The sequence below is a fragment of the Nerophis lumbriciformis genome, linkage group LG04, assembly GCF_033978685.3.
Source record: "Nerophis lumbriciformis linkage group LG04, RoL_Nlum_v2.1, whole genome shotgun sequence".
Classification (NCBI taxonomy): Eukaryota; Metazoa; Chordata; class Actinopteri; order Syngnathiformes; family Syngnathidae; genus Nerophis; species Nerophis lumbriciformis.
In genome coordinates this window covers 16001529-16022739 of record NC_084551.2, presented here as the reverse complement: position 1 = coordinate 16022739, position 21211 = coordinate 16001529, and the positions used below count along the sequence as shown (strand labels likewise).

The following is a 21211-nucleotide window of genomic DNA, read 5'->3' as shown; positions in this document are numbered from 1 at the left end:
TTGCATTCTCTAAGCAACTGTTTTTTTTTTATCCTTTTTTATTTTATTTTTTTACAATTTTATAAATACTTCTAGGGGGCAACACTGAAGGCATTACATGTTGTTACACTTTAAATTAGTCAGTGTACAGATTAACAGTTTAAATGTTCTGTCCCCTCAAAATAACAGCCATTAATGCCTTAATTGTGTCAACAAAAGTGAGTTCTCTCCCAAGTAAAAAAAAAAAAAAAAGTTCAAGTGGTCCGGATTGGGCACAGTTAGCTATTTTCCCTTCCTAAGTGCCATGTGACTTGTTAGTGTTACAAGGTCTCTAGTGTGAATGGGGAACAGGTGTCTAGGGATGATACTCGAAACCGATTTTCCCGGTTGTTCGATAAGAAAAGAACCGAGTCCTCGGACTTGAATCCCTTTTTGAGAACCGCTACCCGTTATCGAGACCACTGTAGTAAAGAAAAAGAGTTGGTTCTTTATTCGAATCTCTGGGAACGAATCCCGTCCAGACCAGAAATAGTCCGTGTGACATCACAAGAAATGACGTCACGTAGCTCAGTCATTAGGCGCAGATAGCGAAAGCAGGAAAAAATGGACCAGAAAAAGCGCTCCAAGGTGTAATAAAGTTCAAAACAAAAGGTATAATCCAATGAATAACTTTACTGAGAGATTTTAGCAGAGTACAAACACATGACGAACACTTTTACGACCAACCGGAAACATAGCAACCAGGCTAGCAACGTACTCCTTTACGGCAGCTGTCGCAACGTTCTTAAAGCAACCGCAGCACATACATATATATACAACATATATGACATGATCTCCCTTTTTTAACTTTTGTTTTTCTTTCCTTGTAAACAAAACAAAATCACACAGTATATGTGTTGTCTGTCTAATTATAAATAATGCAGTCGAGGCGTGTTGGCTGAGTTCTTGACGTTTACTTTCACAGCATGCTCATAACCTCATTCTTAGCTGCCGGGTGGCACATGCAACAACACTTTTCGGGGCTACTGTGCATGCTCGTCACTCCCGTTGCATGCTGGGTAGTGTAGTTGTTATATTCCCTAGCTCATAACATCATATCTTTCCCCCTATAAAGAAATAATGTTAACTCAATAAAGGGTATTTCTTTTTTTAGCTTTAACTTTTCATTTTTAGTATTGTAACCACATTTGCAAACAACTTTTCTCTTCATAGAATTTTCTTTCAATAAAGAAATAAAGTGCAAAAATGTCAAAGCATCATAACAAACAGTTATGTCAAATAGCAGCAGAAGTGCACTTTTTGGAGAGCTGTATTATTTTCAGTTTTGTGCCCAAGGGACTGATTTTATTTAACACTATATTATTATTTATACACCTATAGTGATCACAGAGACAGGTTGTTTTTGTGTTACTGTATATATTTGCTTTTTTGAAAAATCCCACTTAATATACTTTGGGTAAAAACAGTCAATATTTATTTATTTTATTTTATTTTTTTAGGGGGGTAACAGTCAATATTTATTTATTTATTACATGAAATTGTTTTCTTATATAATAAAAGTGAGCTTTTGTTAAACCAATTATTGTGGGTTTTTTTTCCATATACAACAACCTATCTGGACTTGATAAGAGAACCGATAAGGAATCGGTTCGATAAGGGAATTTGATAATAGGCTCGAACTCGATAATTTCTTATCAAACATCATCCCTACAGGTGTCATACATGTTATTGCTCTGATACACACTCATCTTTGTTACCAGAAGGTAAGCATTGTAGCTCATGGCAAAAAACATTTTTTATTACAGATAATTGTTGCTCTACAAAAAGACGGTTCAGGCATGGTGTTGCCAACCTGTCAATTGCGATCGAGCGGGCGATCTTTGGTACATTACCCGTAGATTAAGAAAATGTTAGGAACTAGTAAATCACTCGGAGACCGCAGACATCCGCTTAGCCCTATCTCCCAAAAGTAAAGAATCCTTTAAAAAAGCTTAAATCAGACAGTGATTTGACTAACCCCCAAAATCTAATTGCTAGTTCCTTATCCCAATTTCTGACATTTACTGAAAGTTTCATTAAAAACTTGCAACTATTTGAATTATGTTGCTCACTAACTAGCTAACCAATGCGGGTGAATATATAACCTCCTGGCAGAGGTCAAAATATAAGCGTTATCACATCAGTGTCCTCCCCTTCCAGAAAGTGACCAACAGGCACGCATTTTCACCCCTTCAACACGGTCGTATGCCAAGCCACTCTCTAAGCATTCAGCCTGTCGCTCCTAGCCCCGAGCTCAGTCCCGGAAACCTGGACAATGGGCCAGCGCATGCCACACCAGCTCACACTGCATAGGTGGCGCTAATTGTTAAGCCTGGCTGTTGCATGGCATTAAGCAATCAGCCACGCGACACTCCCACTCTTCATCAACCACCATAGCTTGCCCACAACGGGAAGAAAACAAGACAAATAAAGAGCCATAAAAGCAGGACTGTCCAATGTACAACCAAGGGCCCATTTGAGGTCTATGGCACTTCAGAAAACAAAATCAAACAAAAACGAAACTATAGTGGATTATTCCGACATGATAAACGACCTCAAATCCCACCTCCAAGATGACAAATGCCTTGTTAAAGAAGCAGGAGGTTAAGGTGATGAACTGGCCAAGCATGTCTACAGATTTGAGCTCTATTGAGCATTTTTAGGGTATCCACAAATGGAAGGTGGAAGAGTGCAAGGTCTCTTAACACTCTCAAGCTCTGTAATGTAATCACAGAGGAGAAAAAGAGGACTCTAATGGCAACTGTGAATTGTATAAACTTCATGCTCAAGCAATACTTAAAAAAAATGGTAACCACTAGGGGTGTAACGGTACGTGTATTTGTATTGAACCGTTTCGGTACTGGGGTTCCGGTTCGGTTCGGAGGTGTACCGAACGAGTTTCCACACGAACATATGAAGTAGCGTGATATGAAGCTAAAGTCTTAACAAGTTGCTCTGCTTTCTGCCTCTGTCTCCTGCACAGCACCCAGCATTGTCCCACCCACACAACCATCTGATTGGTTACAACCATAGCGGTAACAGCCAATCAGCAGTGCGTATTCAGAGCGGTAACAGCCAATCAGCAGTGCGTATTCAGAGAGCATGTAGTCAGTGCTTCTGCGGTGGGGTTAGCAGATAGGTGTTTAGCAGGTGAGCATCAGGCAGCGAACTCTCCCCAAATTAAAATAAACACCTCCCAGTCAACTACGAGTAACATCATTATGAGCCCGTTGACGTTCTAGAAACAAACTGCAGCTCATCTCGCTCGCAGTCCTGGCTTGAGGTGAAGGCTAATTAGCTTTTAGCGTAATGTTAGCTCATTTTGCGGTGTGTGTGTGTGTGTGTTTGTGTGTGTGTGTGTGTGTGTGTGTGTGTGTGTGTGTGTGTGTGTGTGTGTGTGTGTGTGTGTGTGTGTGTGTGTGTGTGTGTGTGTGTGTGTGTGTGTGTGTGTGCGTGTGTGTGTGTAATCATTAGTAATGTAGCAGCCTAGTTTTGAATGGCAGGGTTCCTGCTATCACATGTTGATAAAAATATAACATTTACATAATACAAATCAACTACAGGCTTCCCAAATGCTGTAAAAAATTAAGCATGATGAGTTGACTTGAAACTGTTTAATGTTGCACTTTTTATATGTAGAAGAAAAGTTTTGTCATTTTATTTAAACTGAGCAACAACTTGAGGCAGTTTAATGTTGATTAACGTGGGCAGAATTATTATAGTGTTCCCAATGTTAAAAGGATAAAGCCATTGTTTACAAATTTGGTAAATAAATAACCAAAAAATTTATATTTTGTTGTTTTCTTACTGTACCAAAAATGAACCAAACCGTGACCTCTAAACCGAGGTACGTACCGAACCGAAATTTTTGTGTACCGTTACACCCCTAGTAACCACACAACATTTTCACTTCAGGGTGTACTTTTATTCAATCTGTACACTGACAAAATTGTATCAAAGTGTCATTTCTTCAGTGTTGTCCAATGAAAAGATGAAAAGGGTGTTCTCATTTGTGAGGTGCTGGGTATTTTAATCGCTACCTTATTATTGTACTGCTACCATATTACAATTTAACTAATTGGGTCTTTATCAGGAGTGTCCTGATCCGATATCATCAAAAAACATTCCAAATCGGAATATATTGGCATCTATCAAAAATGTCTGATACTAGCTGCCGATATAAGCAGTAAACTCCAGTATTCCAATATTGCGATGTATTATTAGATATTACTTTATTATCTGTAACACAAAGGTTACATTATATATCTTACAATACAGTATATTGATCTACATTGGATTGGTTTTAGCGTTTTTAATGCACAATATGTGTCGAAGTGGCGCCCCATTTGTTGCATTTCTTTCTTTTTCTGCACTGGAAATTAACAGAAACAATTTCCCTTCATGCTTTGTACTTAAACGGGTCTTAAATTGTATGCCTTATGGTCCTAAAACGTCTTAAATTTGACTTGTTGAAATTTGCAGATACCTTGCCTACAAAATAAGTAATAAAAGTATGTATGATTTGTGCTGATATTAGGGGTGTAACGGTATGTGCATTTGTATTGAACCGTTTCGGTACAGGGGTTTCGGTTCGGTTCGGAGGTGTATCGAACGAGTTTCCACAAGGACATATTAAGTAGCTTACCGCACGTTGTGTAAACAATGCACACGCATGCTAGCAGCGACCGAGCTACGATAGACGGACCATACGTCCTCTTTTCACCGGACATGTCATCTTTTGCGGGGCTGTCCTGGCGGAGTTTCTTAAATGCCTCAAATGTCTGGCATTTTGAGTTAGGGTTGCGTGTATTTTCAATATACGTTCAGGGTTAAGAAGGGGTTAAAAAACAAATCAAATTGTGCACACAGCAGCATTCGTGAGGGAGGGGCAGAGACAGAGAGAGCGAGAGAGTTATGATAAACGCGCATGCGTCACCAGGCTCTGCTTTTTATCGATAGATTTGTCAGATTTAATTTTTTATTATGTATAGCAGGGGTGTCAAAAGTGTGCCCCGGAGGCCATTTGCGGCCCACAGCTAATGTTTTAAAGGCCCACGGCACATTCTAAAAATACTATTAAAATAAATAAAAACATAGCAAAAGTGAAATAAAAAAGCTTAAAGGTTAAATGTAATTTGGAAAAAGTTGCAATGTTGACTAATAAAACAAAGCTGTTTTTTTTCTTTCAAACTGTCATTGCTCAAAACATAATATTGAATCAAAATCAATGTTATTATGAATTATTGACCTATCCAATGTTCCGATTACTCCACATCAAATATTCCACTAGGAAACATATTTTTGGTGGAAGATTTTGCAAATTTGGTAAATAAATAACCAAAAAATTTATATTTTGTTGTTTTCTTACTGTACCGAAAATGAACCGAACCGTGACCTCTAAACCGAGGTACGTACCGAACCGACATTTTTGTGTACCGTTACACCCCTAGCTGATATTGTATCGGATTGATATCGATATCGACCAACAATCAAGGTCGCAATATTGGTATCATGTTGGAAATGAAGGAGTTATATTTAACACCCCCATTCTTTACTATATAAAATATTCCTGTGAAAACCGCATTAAAACAACAAAGCAGATGCTTGCCATAGGTTTATCACATAAGGAAAGTTTAATAGTACCTCCTACTTATTAAACTAAAAAAACGCTCTGCCCCCCTACTGACATATTTGTTACCAAGGTGAGTGTTTAGATAGATGCTAAGGTAGTATCTAAAAGGTGTTTGTATGTGTGCTCATGCTAGCACTATAGTGTATTGGTTGCTCTGGTATGAAGGCAGTGGCGGCAGGAATGCACAGCACAGTGAGGGGGCAACTTATTGGGTATTTCATGCTTTTGTATGAGGGGTTTTATTGCTGTAGTAGCCAGAGGAAATCCAGTGGTAATCGGATTATCTCACAGTTTAATCTAACACTTCTAATATCACACTATTCACTCACACATCCCCTTTTTCATTGTTTTCTTTATTGTGATGTGAAAAAACCCTCCCTGTTTCTCCACCTCCCCTTCCGGATAGCATAGTATTATCGTCACTTTTTTCCAGATGGAAAGAAAGAGTGCACTTGCTGTGAAATTCTCAGGAGAGGGTGGTGGCCCTTTTTTTCCCCGACTAGAAAAAACAGTCTAATGGAGATGTATGGAAGAGACATAAACTCTCCTCCCGCTACACTGTGGGACTTAAAAAAAACAAAAGCACTGAGAATTTAGCAGTGTTACCAGAGTCGACATTGTTTATAAAGTATAATAGTTTGCAACATTAGGAATCGGACAAGTAAATAACTATAGTATTTTCATCCCCCACGTCACACAATCTGTAGATTACCACTCAAGCTCTGATAATGAGAATGAGGCAATGGGCTGTTAACGATTTAAATCAATCTCCAACAGAGACTAAATATTAATTGTAAAGCATTGCTCATATAGCGGCTTCAGACTTGTTTTACCTGTGTTATTGCGTGAGCTTCAGAGCAGCCATGAAAAGTGGCGTGGGGACGGTTGAGTTAGATGGCTTAGAGAGAAATGAAGAGGTAAGAGTCTGGCCGTGTTTCAAGATCCTTGTTGGGGCTAATGGAACTCACTGTTGCAGGCCAGGGCCACTGCACGAGCACATCTGAAAGTCTTTATGTAGAGGAAGTGGTAATTGTAAGCAGCCCCCAACTTTCTGAGTCCTCAGATCTCCCTCTTTGCGCAACCCCCACCCCTGTTTATTTCTTTCATTCTCTTTCCCCACCTTTCTTTCCCTCCTATGCTGTTAATCTTTCAGCCAGTTGCTATGGCAGGCTTTAAATAGACTTCTTCATGTTGTGGCAGTTAAAGTGGTGCAGTGCAACCTGGAAATTGTTAGACAATTAGACATTTCTATTTTTACTATTTTCGACTGGAAATATTTTTCAAAATCCAAGCAAACCTGAGGTCCACCAGTGCTGAGCAACATACTGTGTTTAGAGATTGGCACTTCAAGATTAAGGCTATGGCTACACAAACATGAATCATTTTAATAACATGAGTGTGTGAGTGTGAGTGTAAATGTTGTCGGTCGATCTGTGTTGGCCCTGCGATGAGGTGCAGCCTTCCGCCCGAATGCAGCTGGGATAGGCTCCAGCAACCCCGTGACCCCGAGAGGGACAAGCGGTAGAAAATGGATGGATGTTTTCCCCACTCAGGTGTTAAGAAAATCTCCACAACAGTGACATTAAAAACAACCTCTGTCCACAAAAAAACACATTCACTGCCTGCCATGTGCATTTTGGCTCAACAGAATTCTGAAAAGGCCGCCATTCTAATGCTTCTGGTCATCATAGTCAATACAATGGCGTATACAATATTTTTTAAAACCATCACTCACTTACCAAAAGCCCAGAAGATGTTTATTTTTATTTTTATTTTAATTCACCCCTGCTTGTTATATGTAGCATAACTGCACTAAATCCAATACAATTTGGCTCAAAGAAAATATAAAACAGGCAAGGAGACGTTTCGAATGAGACCATTTTGAACTTAAAGAATTGGGTACCTTAAGAATGCATGCTTTTAATTAATCGACTGATTGCACACAGAAGCTGTTGTTGGTTATTGTTGTACAGTACCTGTGTACCATGATTTATTGTGTTGGTATATGAGTTTATAAATGTGTTGGTCTTGTCCAGGGCAAGTGAAAGTAACAAACTTAAAGTTAGGGAGTCAGCATTAGTCACTGCAGTCTGCTGAGAAGTGATGTCATCCAAGTATCAGCACAGTGTCCCAGCTGGTACTTTAGTGCTGACCTCAGAAAGGTAGTTAACTATACATTTGAGACTAAACATATGTTTGTGCCTCAGTGAATACCTTGTAACTTGTAAATACCGCACCACTGTCATCTGTGAATAGTAGGGCTGTCAAAAGATTAAAATATTTAATCGTGATTAATCACATTTTGTTTATAGTTAAGTCAAAATTAATCTCAATCGCAGATGGGTATAATTTTTCATCATTAATAAGTGTACCCTAGACAGATCATTTTTAGGGGGGTGGCCTCATTTTGCTGCATGACAATATTTGAACCTTCTCTATTAATTAATAACATGTCATATTTAGCCTGCTAATCATTATGTAATTAAGGACTCGACCAGAACATGTTATAAAATAATTTACACCCCCTCCCCCCCAAGTTCCCCCAGCTACTGCACGGCAGAAGAGTCCAAAAGGAAGTGTTTGCGTTAATCGGCCATTAAAAAAATGAGTGCCGTTATTGAAATGTATAATTATCACGTTATTATCGCGTTAACTTTGACAGCCCTAATGAATACATATGTGTGTAAAGATAACTTTGGTCGCTGTCATCCTTGTTCTCCGTTTCTTTATAGGTCACAAACCTAAAAATAACAAACCCACACCTGTGTTAATTTTGACTGTTTTTGTTCTGATTTTCACAGCTATGGAAAAGCTGCATTTTGTCTTGAGGAGCTGATGATGACCAATCCTCACAATCACTTGTATTGTGAGCAGTATGCTGAGGTAGGTATCCATTTGTTCATGTGTCTCCTTTCCCAACATTACCGGTACTTACTAGTATTACACATACTTACAGCTTATTGGCTATGTATAACTATTCCTCACACAGGTGAAGTACACTCAGGGAGGGCTGGAAAACTTGGAGCTGTCCAGAAAATATTTTGCCCAGGCTCTCCGACTGAACAACAGAAACATGAGAGCATTGTTTGGTCTCTACATGGTGAGTACTGCTTTAAAAGATGAGCAATTGGTGGGTAAAGCAAGAGAGAAGAAACATAAATATGCATTTCTATAGTTTGTCATTGTTGAGGCTAGCCACCAAGTGTGCCAAGTCCACAACAAGGTACAGTTGTGTGTACAAGTGTATTTAGGGTAGACAGAGTGGCTGTCAGACAGGTCAAATCATTGCTGACTCAGATGGTGAACCCACACATTGGAAAGTTTTCCCCACTAGAGCTCTTTATTTAAGTAATAATACCCCTTTGCTGGGACAATTTTTATGATGATGACTTGAAAAATAAAGTAGTAACAAAGCGAAAAAGAGTGCTAGCATCTAGCTAGCATTTTGTCCCAAGCAAACGATCCAACCAGGTGCCACTGTGATTGTGGTCTTGGTTAAACAGCACTCTCATAAATTCATTTGTTGAAACTGGATTGTGTTTGCTATAGCCCATGCATCATGTGTAAGTGAGACCTGACATAAGAACACAAACGAAAAAGTGCTTGGATTTAAGGTGCAGAGAAGAAGCAGGTCTAACAGAAAGCTCTTGTTTCCTTTTTGCGGCACTGGAATTTTTCATACAATCTAAACACTTTAAAACAGCAAACCCTCTGAAACTGTTCTGGAGGGTAAGTATGCAGTGAGTATAAAAGGAAAAAATTAGGATCAGATGGAAACATTTGCTTCCGTTAACATTTACATTTGCCTGGCAACATAGCAGACCTTGATGATTCCTTCATCATTTGGCACCACTTAAGACGTCACGTTAATCAATATTTTAGGCAAATTATCAGCTGATGATCTGTTTGATACTGTTGCATGTTTTGTCAGCTTGTCTTGTTGGTGCACAGCTTGACAGGTGCAAGAAGGTCAGTGAAAGTGCAGGGAACTTTCACAAGTTTTCACCAACTTAGACAATTCCACAAACTGGCAGCACTGACCACAGTTGGGCTGCGGGTAAGTTATTTACAACACGTGTGGGGATTCCCCTCTAGCATAGTGCACTTTGTCATACAGGGATAGCCTGTCTCTGTTGACGTCATCTAAATAGAGGTTTCGCTTGAGTTAGAAAAAGACGAATGAAGGAATCCTTACTAAAAATACAAAAGCCAAACTATTTGAACATAATTTAAATGAGGTCAGGTTGACTGTGTCGTTAAGATGTCTAAATTATTTCGACAGTGTATATTATTTAGTACACATGTATTAGTCTTTTGATCACATTTTAATAGAACAAAGCATCCCTTCTCTTTTGTGCTTTTTCATCAAGTCTGCAAGCCATATTGCCGCAAGCCCAAAGGTTAGTGCCAAAGTGAAGAAGGACAACATAAAGTATGCTGCTTGGGCTGCCACTCAGATAAACCGAGCATACAAGGTGAGTGGTATCAAGTATTTTTATTGTATTTTAATTGTTGATTACGTCACTCATGTTGATTTTGTCCAATTGAGATATCTCCAGTTATGTCTGGTACTAAAAGTATTGTTTGTTTTTCTTACATCACCACCACCACTACCAAATATATTTGAGTCTTTTGTTGTTGCTGGCTTTAATGAGGCATGTGCAGATGGTATTTTGGCTTTTCAAAATGTGTCTTGATTTGCAAAATTGATTGATTGATTGAATTATTTATTTCAAGCCTGCACAGTACAACAACACACATTTTTTTTTAAACATTTTGGCAGGGACATTTATGCAAGGCTTAAAAAGGGGTTGGATGAAGCAGATGCTTATAATATCCCAACCCCTCTCACTCATTCCACATTTAACATAAACAATATAATACAAGAACAATACTATACAAACAAAAACAAGAAAAGCTCCTGTACACTAACAATACAGTAGTACCACTGTTACTATGGGACAAGACAAGACGAGACAAAACACACACACACACACATACACACAGGCCCAAACACTCTCTGACCATACACCTCTCTCCCATCGCTCTGTGCTGAGGGCATCACTCTCTTTCCTCCTCGTACTTCTTCAGTACTTCTTTTTTAAACAGTCTTTTAAATGTAATCATGTTAGAACAGGTTTTTAACTCGTCCCCTAAGTTCTCACCACTAGCTAGCAGTTGGCCACTCAATGTAATTATATTATGCCATTTGTGTTCTAGTTCAAGTTGTCTCATGACCTAGATGATAGTAGCAATGTATGTAGCAATAACATAAAACAGGGAATGTAGTAATTGATACGGGTAAATATTTAGCACCCAATTTTTTATATAATAAAATATACCCACTTATTTTCTTTGTCATTTACCGCAAGGCTGGACAATTAATACAATTTTAATTTAGATTTTTCACGATTATGAAAATACAACAAAGTTTAAAGAATCAATTCATGGGCCGCGCAACGTTCATGCAAATTTCGGAGCTTGTGACGGTGAAAGAGATGACGAGCGAATAAGTGAAAATAGAGCACGTCCACGAGAAGTTTGGGATGTAACCATGGTTGCTACTTTTTATTTGATACAGCGCTAGTATGCCTAATCAATAATCACTAAACTTAATTAAACAAGTAAGGCATGATTTCCGCGTTCACGTAACTGTGTAGAGTCTCATAATTTGCCAATAAAACGTAATTCGTTGATAAGCGCATATTATAATCTGGGAAATTGTCATAAATGTAAGTGAAATGTTGTCATTGTGAGGAGAAGAAACATTTGTTTGGGAAAATAATGTGTCCGGTAACGCTCATTCATCCACGACACACTCAACCGCCCCATCCTTATAAACAATAAATGTCAAGACGGTCATTTAAAACCGCAAATGAACTACAAAGCTAAAGCTAACAAGAACAATCTATACACCCACAACACATCTCATCTGCTTGTGTTGTTGTAACGGCATCATCGATGTAACATCAATGATCAAACAGTGGCCGCAACTTGGGAGGCGCTCTCTTGTTTAAGTGAGTCACCGCTTTACTCGTCAAGCTGAGAACAACAGTACAGCACCCCTTAACAGTAATGGCGTGGTGCGCCACATCCGGTCTGACTGCGCTAACAAAATAAAAGTTTCAAAAAAGTACCTTGCACAAGCATAATGCACTCGTTGATACATTTACAAAATGATTATGCGTTGATCTAAAATACTGGTCAAAATTGTCCAAAGATGTATTGTACTAATAAATGTGAGGATTTTTGCATTAAATTAACACACATTTTATTTTATTTTATTTTACACAAAAAGCACACATTTAATGATGGTAAAATAAGTGTAAAAGGTAAACAAAGGAATTAAAAATAATCAAAACAGAAAAACTAAATTTTGTTTGTTATATTTATATTGTTCCATCCATCCATTTTCTACCGCTTGTCCCTTTCAGGGTTATTTAAATTTCTTATTGCTATTAATATTATTGTATTTGTTATGGTTTATCAGTTACCAATTTATATCCAGTGTTTCTAACTATATTAAAAGTTTTAATGTTTTCAAATTAATAATTGTGTAGATAATCGTGATTCCAATATCAATCAAAAATAATGGGGATTATTGTTTTTGCCATAATCATCTAGCCCTAACCTACCTAATATAGAGATTATTATTATTATTATTAGCCTTTATTTAACCAGGTAAAATCCCATTGAGATCAAAGATCTCTTTTCCAAGGGAGACCTGGCCAAGAGGGCAGCCGCAAGGTTACATTAAAAACAGTAAACAAATACATAAAACATCACATTTACAACATTAAAACTTGCTCACATGACACATGTGCATACAGACAAAGTAGACTGCAGTCCTTTCACAGAAGCTTTAAACTCATTCAGCGTAACTAGGGTTTGAAGTTTAATGTTCGATTGTAGGTTATTCCAAGACTTCGGTGCTGAAAACCTAAATGCTTTCTTGCCCAGTTCAGTTCTAACTTTGGGGACAACAAATTGCAGAACATCCATTGAACGAAGATTGTGACTTCCTTGTTTCTTTGTTAAAAGACAAGACAGATAAGATGGAGTGATACCCAGCTTACTTGGTACATAAGCAGCACCCACACAAATTTAGGAAAAAAATGTATTTCCATATACTGGATATGTTGCAAAATATGTTATTTGCACATAAATATGTTTAAGTGTTTTATTTACATACCTTAATTGTGTCTATACCACGGCAATAAAACGGCTGATCAAACAAAACAAAAGTCATCGTTATCGACCCTCTAGCTGCGGAAGCTAGCTCTCCAATCAGCTAAACAGACTCAATAAGTCCACAGTGACATTTTGGTGAATTTACAAAGCTGGAACAATACAGACAATGCCATTGTAAGTAATAATACTTACAGAGGCACTCGTAAACGTTTTAGCCTATTAGCTAATTCTAACAATGCTAGCTTGATTTACAATAGCACGTACAGATATGCATACAAACACTCCAACAAACATCACACATGGGACTGTTTAGTAAACAGTTTTAGTTATATTGTAAAACTTAAACGTTGCTTTGAGTGATGAATGAATAATCCATACGAGTAGAAACCCTATGGACTGCTAGAAGATGGAACGGCACTTATACTTCCAGTTGAAAGCTCTGAACAGAAGGGCACTGCAGATCCTGCAGTGAGCAAACTCGTCCAAAAGATGGCGCCATAGGAAAAACCATAGCACACCTTTTTTAGTGTCTTTGCTTGTTTTTTTTAAATATTTGCTTTATGGCTGTCAGCAAAGAAAAATATATAATTTAGCTGCACTGTTTTATAAGCCGCAGGGTTCAAAGCGTAAATTAAAAGTAGTAGCTCATAATCCGGAAGTAACTTTTAGTTTAATCACATTAGTCAGGTTTACAGTTTTGAGTGTGCACTTGGAAGTCACAGAAAGAAGCATGGCAGGTGAATTTGAATTACAAGTGTAAACATTGTCCCCATGTGATCGGTACCAGGGTGATCTTTCTCTCAAAAATGTGCACAATCGACTTAATTATTTACTTAGGTTTTGTTGGCGGACATATTTTTGCGAATGAAAACATTATAATAGTTTTTGTTTCCAAAAATGTGTGGATGCTGGCAGTTTCACAAGCACCTTATTTTTACATTACAGAATATACCCACTGCTGGAATAAATAACAGGAAATATGTGCTGGAAAAGTGTATTCCTTCTTTTTTCAGGGGGTTTTCGGTAGAGATTTTGAGATATAAATATACAAAATGTAGCTTTTTATTTAAAAGCGGAATTTGTTATATAATTGATGTTACTGCAGCAAGTACACAAATGATTACTGAAGGCATGATATACAATATGCAAAGATTTTTGAGAAATGGCAAATAAAATAAAAAATAAAAAAATAAAAAAATGTTGACCTTGGTCAAATTTCACCATTTTCTTCAAGTGAGATTATTTGAGAGGTGTTTTTGTTCACAATGGGTTTTGTTTACATTCCCAGTGCCTTATTAGCACAGCTGCTATTTTTACAGTAGGTGCTTGCAATTCCTGCCTCACACGTGTAGTTTAGGACGTATGTGTGTCTTTTTTTTAAAGCTGTGTCAGACAACTTAAATGACAAGGTGTAAGGTTGCCATCTTTATTTTTTTCCTCCTCACCTCCCATTAAAAGACTTCAGAGCTCTTTAAAGGGAGCAATGGTGAGGGCCTCTGTTAGACAGCTGCAGGCTGCTGTGAGTTTATGCCGCTGATTGATGGCTTCTTTAAAGCAATGTGTCAGTCGTCCACATTTATTATGCCTTGGTACCTGGTGATTGACATACCTATGCGTGAGGAAAAGGTGGGCAGGTGAGTGCACGTGGGAGTGGACGTCAGCAAGAGGTCATGTTGGCGAGAGCCCATTTATTAAAAGGAAAAAAGTAATTAGCGGTGGGGTCAGTTGACACGTTAAAGACCGAGAGACACGGGCTTGTAGATGCAAAAATTGCACAGTCAGGGCCTGCCCCTGCCTTGCTCTATTGCTTACATTTGTTCTATAAATGGGCTGTATGATTATTCACATTTGCGATAATATGATAAAATACAACGTTCTAATCGCAATGAGTACGCATTTCGGTCACAGGAAATAGTGAGTCGAGTATGTGGCATGAGGAAAACCACAATAACTGTGTTCATTGCAAACAATCTGGTGCCTGTCAGCATGGTGACCAAGACTGGCTTTACAGCATTGATAAATACCTAGATTATGGTACAGTATACCCTCCCATTCATGCTTTAGTCAGAATGCTATACTGTACAAAAGTGCAAATTAGATAAATGCGGCTTAAGCTATTGGCATGCATGCCTTGATTTGCTGTATGCTGGCTCCCTACTGGGCTGAGGCTTCAAATTGTGTGGCAAGTAATCCAGAAAGCATTTATGTGAAGCTTGTATCAAGGCTTGTTTGTATCTTTGAGGTGAAATGACATCATCAATGACGTTCAAAGCCTCATTTCCGCCCATTTAATAGTTCCTCATCTGGCAAACAGCTTTATTCAAATTAAAGATGCTCTGATATCTGCTACTTTGGTTCGTTTTAATTCCTGAACGGTTGTGAGCGGTTGGAGTTATTTGATTTGGAACAAATATTATAATAAAATATTTACAAAATGTACTAGTTATTATGTGCAGAAGTAATGCAGTAGTCATCAGTTCAACGAAACAATGCTTCACGTACATGTATTACTAACAATTTAGTTGGGTTTTTTTGTTTTACTATTAGCAGTGGTTTAGCTCAGGTTGTAGGTTTTGAAGCCACAGTGGGCAAAATAAATATATGATCCTCAGCTGTTTTTGTAAATTCACTCCCTTACCCAATTTGAACATTCCAGAATTGCCAAGATATGTTTATTGTAACAGACAGTTTACATAAAAAATATCCATAAAGTATTTGATGCCAAAGAGCTAAATGTTTGTCCTATCTGACCACATTGCATTCTCCCAAGCCTTGTCTTGACCAATTAAAGTATCATTGAGTTATACTGTGTTATAAGCTTAATTTAATGATAATAATAATGATTTGTTTTTTTTTAATTTACATTCTGTAATGTTTGAAAATTCTGGACTGTTGATATCATACATGTTTATTACTTTGACTGAACTATTGCTGGCCCAGCATTTAAATCAGAGCCACATATTTGTATATAATGAGCAGTTAAATAAAATTGTCAGTAAGCATGTTGATTGATTCGAACAAATAGGATTACGAGTTAAAATAAAAACCAAATAAACCCCATGTATAAATATCAAACCGCTATATTGGGGGGGGGGAAATATTGCAATTACACTATTTTCCTAAATCGTTCAACGCTACTGATGAGGTCCTCTGTCACGGACCATGAGCTCCCAAGGCGTCATGATTCTATAATAAGATGCTCTCAATAGATGGCTTGTCTGCTCTGACTGTTGAACAGAGCAGAAGTTAATATGGTGGTCATGCCTCAGGTTGAAGATATAATTGACTACGAACCCAGGGTAATGGCGTATTAGGCAGCAAGGCGATGAAATGCAATGATCATTATAGCTACACACCATAAATCCAGCTCGATGAGTCACAGTCACTATGTTTACATGCACTAAAACAGTTGGATTTTCGAAATAGTTGGGTCTCTTAATTGTTTATACTTCTTTGAAGACCCAGTGAAGTATCTTGTATTGTTTACAATACCGTAATACTTTATTTGATCAAAATGCAACTTAGATACTTTAAAGTAAAAGTACAATTTTTCTTATTGAGTGTATGAAAAATATTTTGATGGATCACTTTAACTGTTTGAAAACAAACGTTCTGCTACCAAATAAGGTATTTTTAATACATTTATGTCAGTGACGTCTGAGAGATCTCCATTCTGAATTCACCAGATAGAGTTTGATTATGCGGGCAATTGTACCTTATGTGGATATTCTTTTCACTCACTGAAATATAGCCTCATACACCATACTTGCCAACCCTCCCGGATTTTCCGGGAGACTCCCGAAATTCAGTGCCTCTCCCGAAAACCTCCCGGGACAAATTTTCTCCCGAAAAACTCCCGAAATTCAGGCGGAGCTGGAGGCCACGCCCCCTCCAGCTCCATGCGGACCTGAGTGACGTGTTGACAACCTGTTCACACGTCCGCTTTCCCACAATTTAAACAGCTAATGATCGAGGGCGAGTTCTTGGTTTCTTATGTGGTTTTATTGTACGGCAGTTTCATTAATGTCCTCCCAGCGCGGTAACAACACACAACAACAGCATTTCGTCTACGTAAAGCAGTTCGTCTGCCGTAAACAGCAATGTTGTGACTCTTTTAAACAGGACAATACTGCCATCTACTGTACATGCATATGTGACTCACCCATAATGTGTCACATTTTTGTGTTGATTTATTTATTTTATTTTGTGGTTTGAATTCGTTTTTGGAGCTGTCATTCCACATTTATCAGTATTCACATTGGTCAGTAGGGGGCAGTAGGGTGTTTCTTCCCAATTGAATGCTATCACCTGCAGACCGGAAGTGTCTTGTCATTCTGATGAGAGCGACCAGTCTGTGAACAATTGAAACGTCCTGTGTGCTTTTTCCTCCTGTATAACAGGTTAGTTTTGGTGAATCAACTCACTGAATAATATCCATGTGATCTTTATAAGTTTAAGTACACATTCTGATGGTGGAGCCTAACTCTAAAGTGTTTGTGAGTTGTAGTTTGTATTTGTGAATGAATCCAGTGCACAGCTGCAGTAATCAATACAAAATGGCGACTTGAGTACGCAATGTTTATATAGGAACTTCTGATCCTAATTCAGACTCCCAAATTAGAGCTCCCGTTTTCTTATTGATTTTATAATGTATATTTGTATAATGTGTGTGTTCTGAAATAGTGACAGAGAATAGAACAAGGATGGACAATTCAACCCTTAACTCAACAATTAGTAGATGAGTGTTATGTGTGTGTTTATGTGTAAATAAATGAACACTGAAATTCAAGTATTTCTTTTATTTATTTATATATATATATATATATATAAATAAATAATAATTTATTATATATATATATATATATATATATATATATATATATGTAATAAAAAAAAAATATATATATATAGCTAGAATTCACTGAAAGTCAAGTATTTTTTATATTATATCTTAACCACGCCCCCAACCACGCCCCCCACCCCCCACCCCCACCTCCCGAAATCAGAGGTCTCAAGGTTGGCAAGTATGTCATACACATACACAAAATGTCGTAACAAACGCGCCGCAACCCTACATTTCAAAAAGAGAGGAAAACAAAAGTAGTGAACATAAGAAAAACATGATCAATAAATACTGTGATAATGTCAGACAAGCAGAAAAATGCACAAAGCTTTGTTTACAGTGGAAGTCTATTGCTTCTTTAGCACCTGCAGTGAGTGAACTCGCCCAAAAGATGGTGCCATAGCACAGATAATAACACACCTTTCTGTTATGTTCGGTTCTGCGCATGTCAAAGTAAAGTATTCCGATTTAAGGTGTGATGCATGAAAATGCACATCATAATCAGATAATTTTTTTTAGGGTCCATTTACACAGTAACATTCTAATCCGAATGACGATCAGATTAAATAAATGTTGTCCATGTACACGGGGCTAGTGAATCCTATAAGATCAGACCAAAACATCTTATGTTTCACTCGGTAGTGCATAAGCTCATAACTAGCGAGCCACAACAATTTTTTTTCCAACCGTGGGAACAGATGATACTTGGCGAATCAGTACTGTATGAGTGTAGCATTGATAATCCACATCATAATGAAGAAGAAATTAAGTCTAACGCCAGCCATGGGTGTTAATGTAATTTCTAAACAGCTAACATTCATCCAAAAGAATATGAAGAAGCTGCTGATGGTGTGTTTGACAGGGAAGCAGCTCGAAAGAGAAGTCGACTCTCCAAAGTAAATGCTGTACATTATTATTATTACATTATTTCATACAACTTCTGTAATTGTTTGTTGTTGTATTGTTTTGTAATACAATATTTTCAAGAAGTCTTTTTTTCCCACATTAGAAGCATGCCCAGCATGGATTAAATAGATTGCAATTAATTTCAATATAGATTGGTTGTTTTGAGAGCCAATCAAACTCATAACCTGAGGTCCCACTGTACATGCAAGAGGGATCGGGTTTCCAATTGAGTCAAGCATGATCTGATCAAATTGTTTACATGCATTTTAAAAAGATGGTTTTTAACCACGGTGGCAGAGGGGTTAGTGCGTCTGCCTCACAATACGAAGGTCCTGAGTAGTCGTGAGTTCAATCCCGGCCTCGGGATCTTTATGTGTGGAGTTTGCATGTTCTCCCCGTGACTGCGTGGGTTCCCTCCGGTTACTCCGGCTTCCTCCCACCTCCAAAGACATGCACCTGGGAATAGGTTGATTGGCAACACTAAATTGGCCCTAGTGTGTGAATGTGAGTGTCAATGTTGTCTGTCTATCTGTGTTGGCCCTGCGATGAGGTGGCGACTTGTCCAGGGTGTACACCGCCTTCCGCCCGATTGTAGCTGAGATAGGCTCCAGCGCCCCCCGCGACCCCGAAGGGAATAAGCGGTAGAAAATGGATGGATGGATGGATGGGTTTTAACCAAATTCAAAGGGTACTGATGAATTGATAAGATAATGTAGATTGTGTTTAGGTACTCACAAGATTTATTTGTGTTTTTTAACTTTTCAAAATGAGTGTTTGTGTTGAAACAAATGTATAGTCTTTCCGAGGAACTTCGTCTCTCACCTGACAAGGTGGGAAGAATGTGCTCTTTTGTTCAGGAGCACAGTTTAACCGTCATTTAATCCCCTTCTTAAATGATCTGCTATTCATCTTTTTGAAACATTGTACTGTACTTTTTTCAAGATTTCTTGGAAAGAATTCCCAAAAAGAATTTGCTTGTACAGTTTTTGGTACAAAAACTGGTTCAGAAGTTACTCTTAATTGTGGTGTAACTTTCTTGGTGCACCCTTCTTATGTTTTAAATTCAAATTGAACTCATGCGGTTATGATGGGTTTAATAGAACGATGTGTCCAAATACACTAGAAATATGAGCACAAACTCCATTTTATCACCACTTTGCTCACTTTCTTGTTTTTGCCTGTATAGTCATTCATTAAGATGTGTGTGACTCATAATAGTTGCCATTTGTCTTAATTGGACTGGCCCTTTTGTTCTGTCCCTAGGTTAAGGAAGTTTGAGATTCTCATTTGATATTTTTTAAGGCTATGCCGCAGTCTTCTGCAAAGTATAATTGGGTCTAGTGTACAATATGTCCATATGTGTCTGTTTTGGGATTATAATCTGCGGCATTTCCTGTAAAGCCTATCCATGAGCAGAAGTCAGTGTTCTGTGCTTGAGGTCACGGAAGAGAACTGATCCTGCCTAAAAGCTCACACACGCAGAACTAAAATAAAATGGCATTTATGCAACAGTTAACAGTGTGACTGCTAATCAGCTCTGATGTGTCTTACTTTGTGCCTCTATACCAATATGGTAAAAGGTGTATGCTGTTTTGATGGTGTGATAATTAGGCTATCATGGTTGTTTGCTTGTTTTAGTAGGTAAATCATATGTATTGATTTATTTGGCGAGCAAGAGAATTGTACTGATGTTACTCTTTACCTCCCCTTCTTTCTCCATTTTATTGGTTCTCTCACACCATGCAGTTGGCTGGCCGTGGTTCCAAGGAGAACAAATGCTCCTTGAAGGCAGTGGAGGAGATGCTGGAATCCATGCAGATAACCATGTCCTAGATGCCCTCCAGCCATACGTTCCTCCCTTTTCATGTTGGTGACCACACACTCTTGAATCCATATGGCAGCTCACATAGCCCAATGACCTAAAGCAAAACTTTAATATATTTTAGATTTTTTTGTCTTCTTTCAAGTTTCTGGTTGGTATTTGACTGAAATGAATATGGACAATGGGAGACCACCACCCACACACACACACACACACACTCATCTTGTATATTTAGGGCCAACTTCCAAGTTGTTTAACACTGTCTTAACCTTTCCCGGTAACACCAATGCAACCAGTAAAGATGGCAAGCTGTACAGTAAATGGTATTTATACAGACTACCCTGATGGAAAAACTTGCCTTTCAGTCAAGCTTGTTAAAATGTCTTAATAAAAAGTGAACTCATTACATTTTCTCTTTGGGTGTTTGCATTTGAGTTATTGTGGTTTTTGGTCTGGTTCCATTTTTTGAAAAAGTTCCAAGGGTTAGGCTTATTGATATTTAACCTATCCTGGATCAGGATTGGAAATATTGTTTAAACAGGCCACTGATTCCAAAATTCTTTCTTTCAATTATCCCAGACAGCAGCTGAATCAACTTGAGCACACTGTATAACGTCTCTAATTTTTTTGGAATAGTGCAGAGAACAGTCAGCCATGAATTGAAAGCAAAAATAAAACCTCATTCTGGGAACATTCAGAATGTTCTGAGGTGCAAGCCTTATACACCCAGCTGTCAATCGAATGGCTCCAATTGTTTGATGATTGCGTCCAAATATGTGTGATGTTCAAGTCTGTTACC

The 21211-nt window shown here is 38.1% G+C and overlaps 1 protein-coding gene across 1 annotated transcript in view; it reads left to right on the top strand.

The window, feature by feature from the left end:
* emc2 (ER membrane protein complex subunit 2) overlaps nucleotides 1–20818 on the top strand; it is a 46501-nt gene extending 25683 nt beyond the window's left edge. The window contains exons 8-11 of the mRNA XM_061949729.1: nucleotides 8452–8533; nucleotides 8640–8750; nucleotides 10021–10125; nucleotides 20337–20818. Of these exons, the coding sequence (XP_061805713.1) occupies nucleotides 8452–8533; nucleotides 8640–8750; nucleotides 10021–10125; nucleotides 20337–20423 (385 nt within the window). The 3' untranslated portion in view covers nucleotides 20424–20818. The remainder of the gene's footprint in view (nucleotides 1–8451; nucleotides 8534–8639; nucleotides 8751–10020; nucleotides 10126–20336) is intronic.
* The last annotated feature ends 393 nt before the right edge of the window (nucleotides 20819–21211 follow it).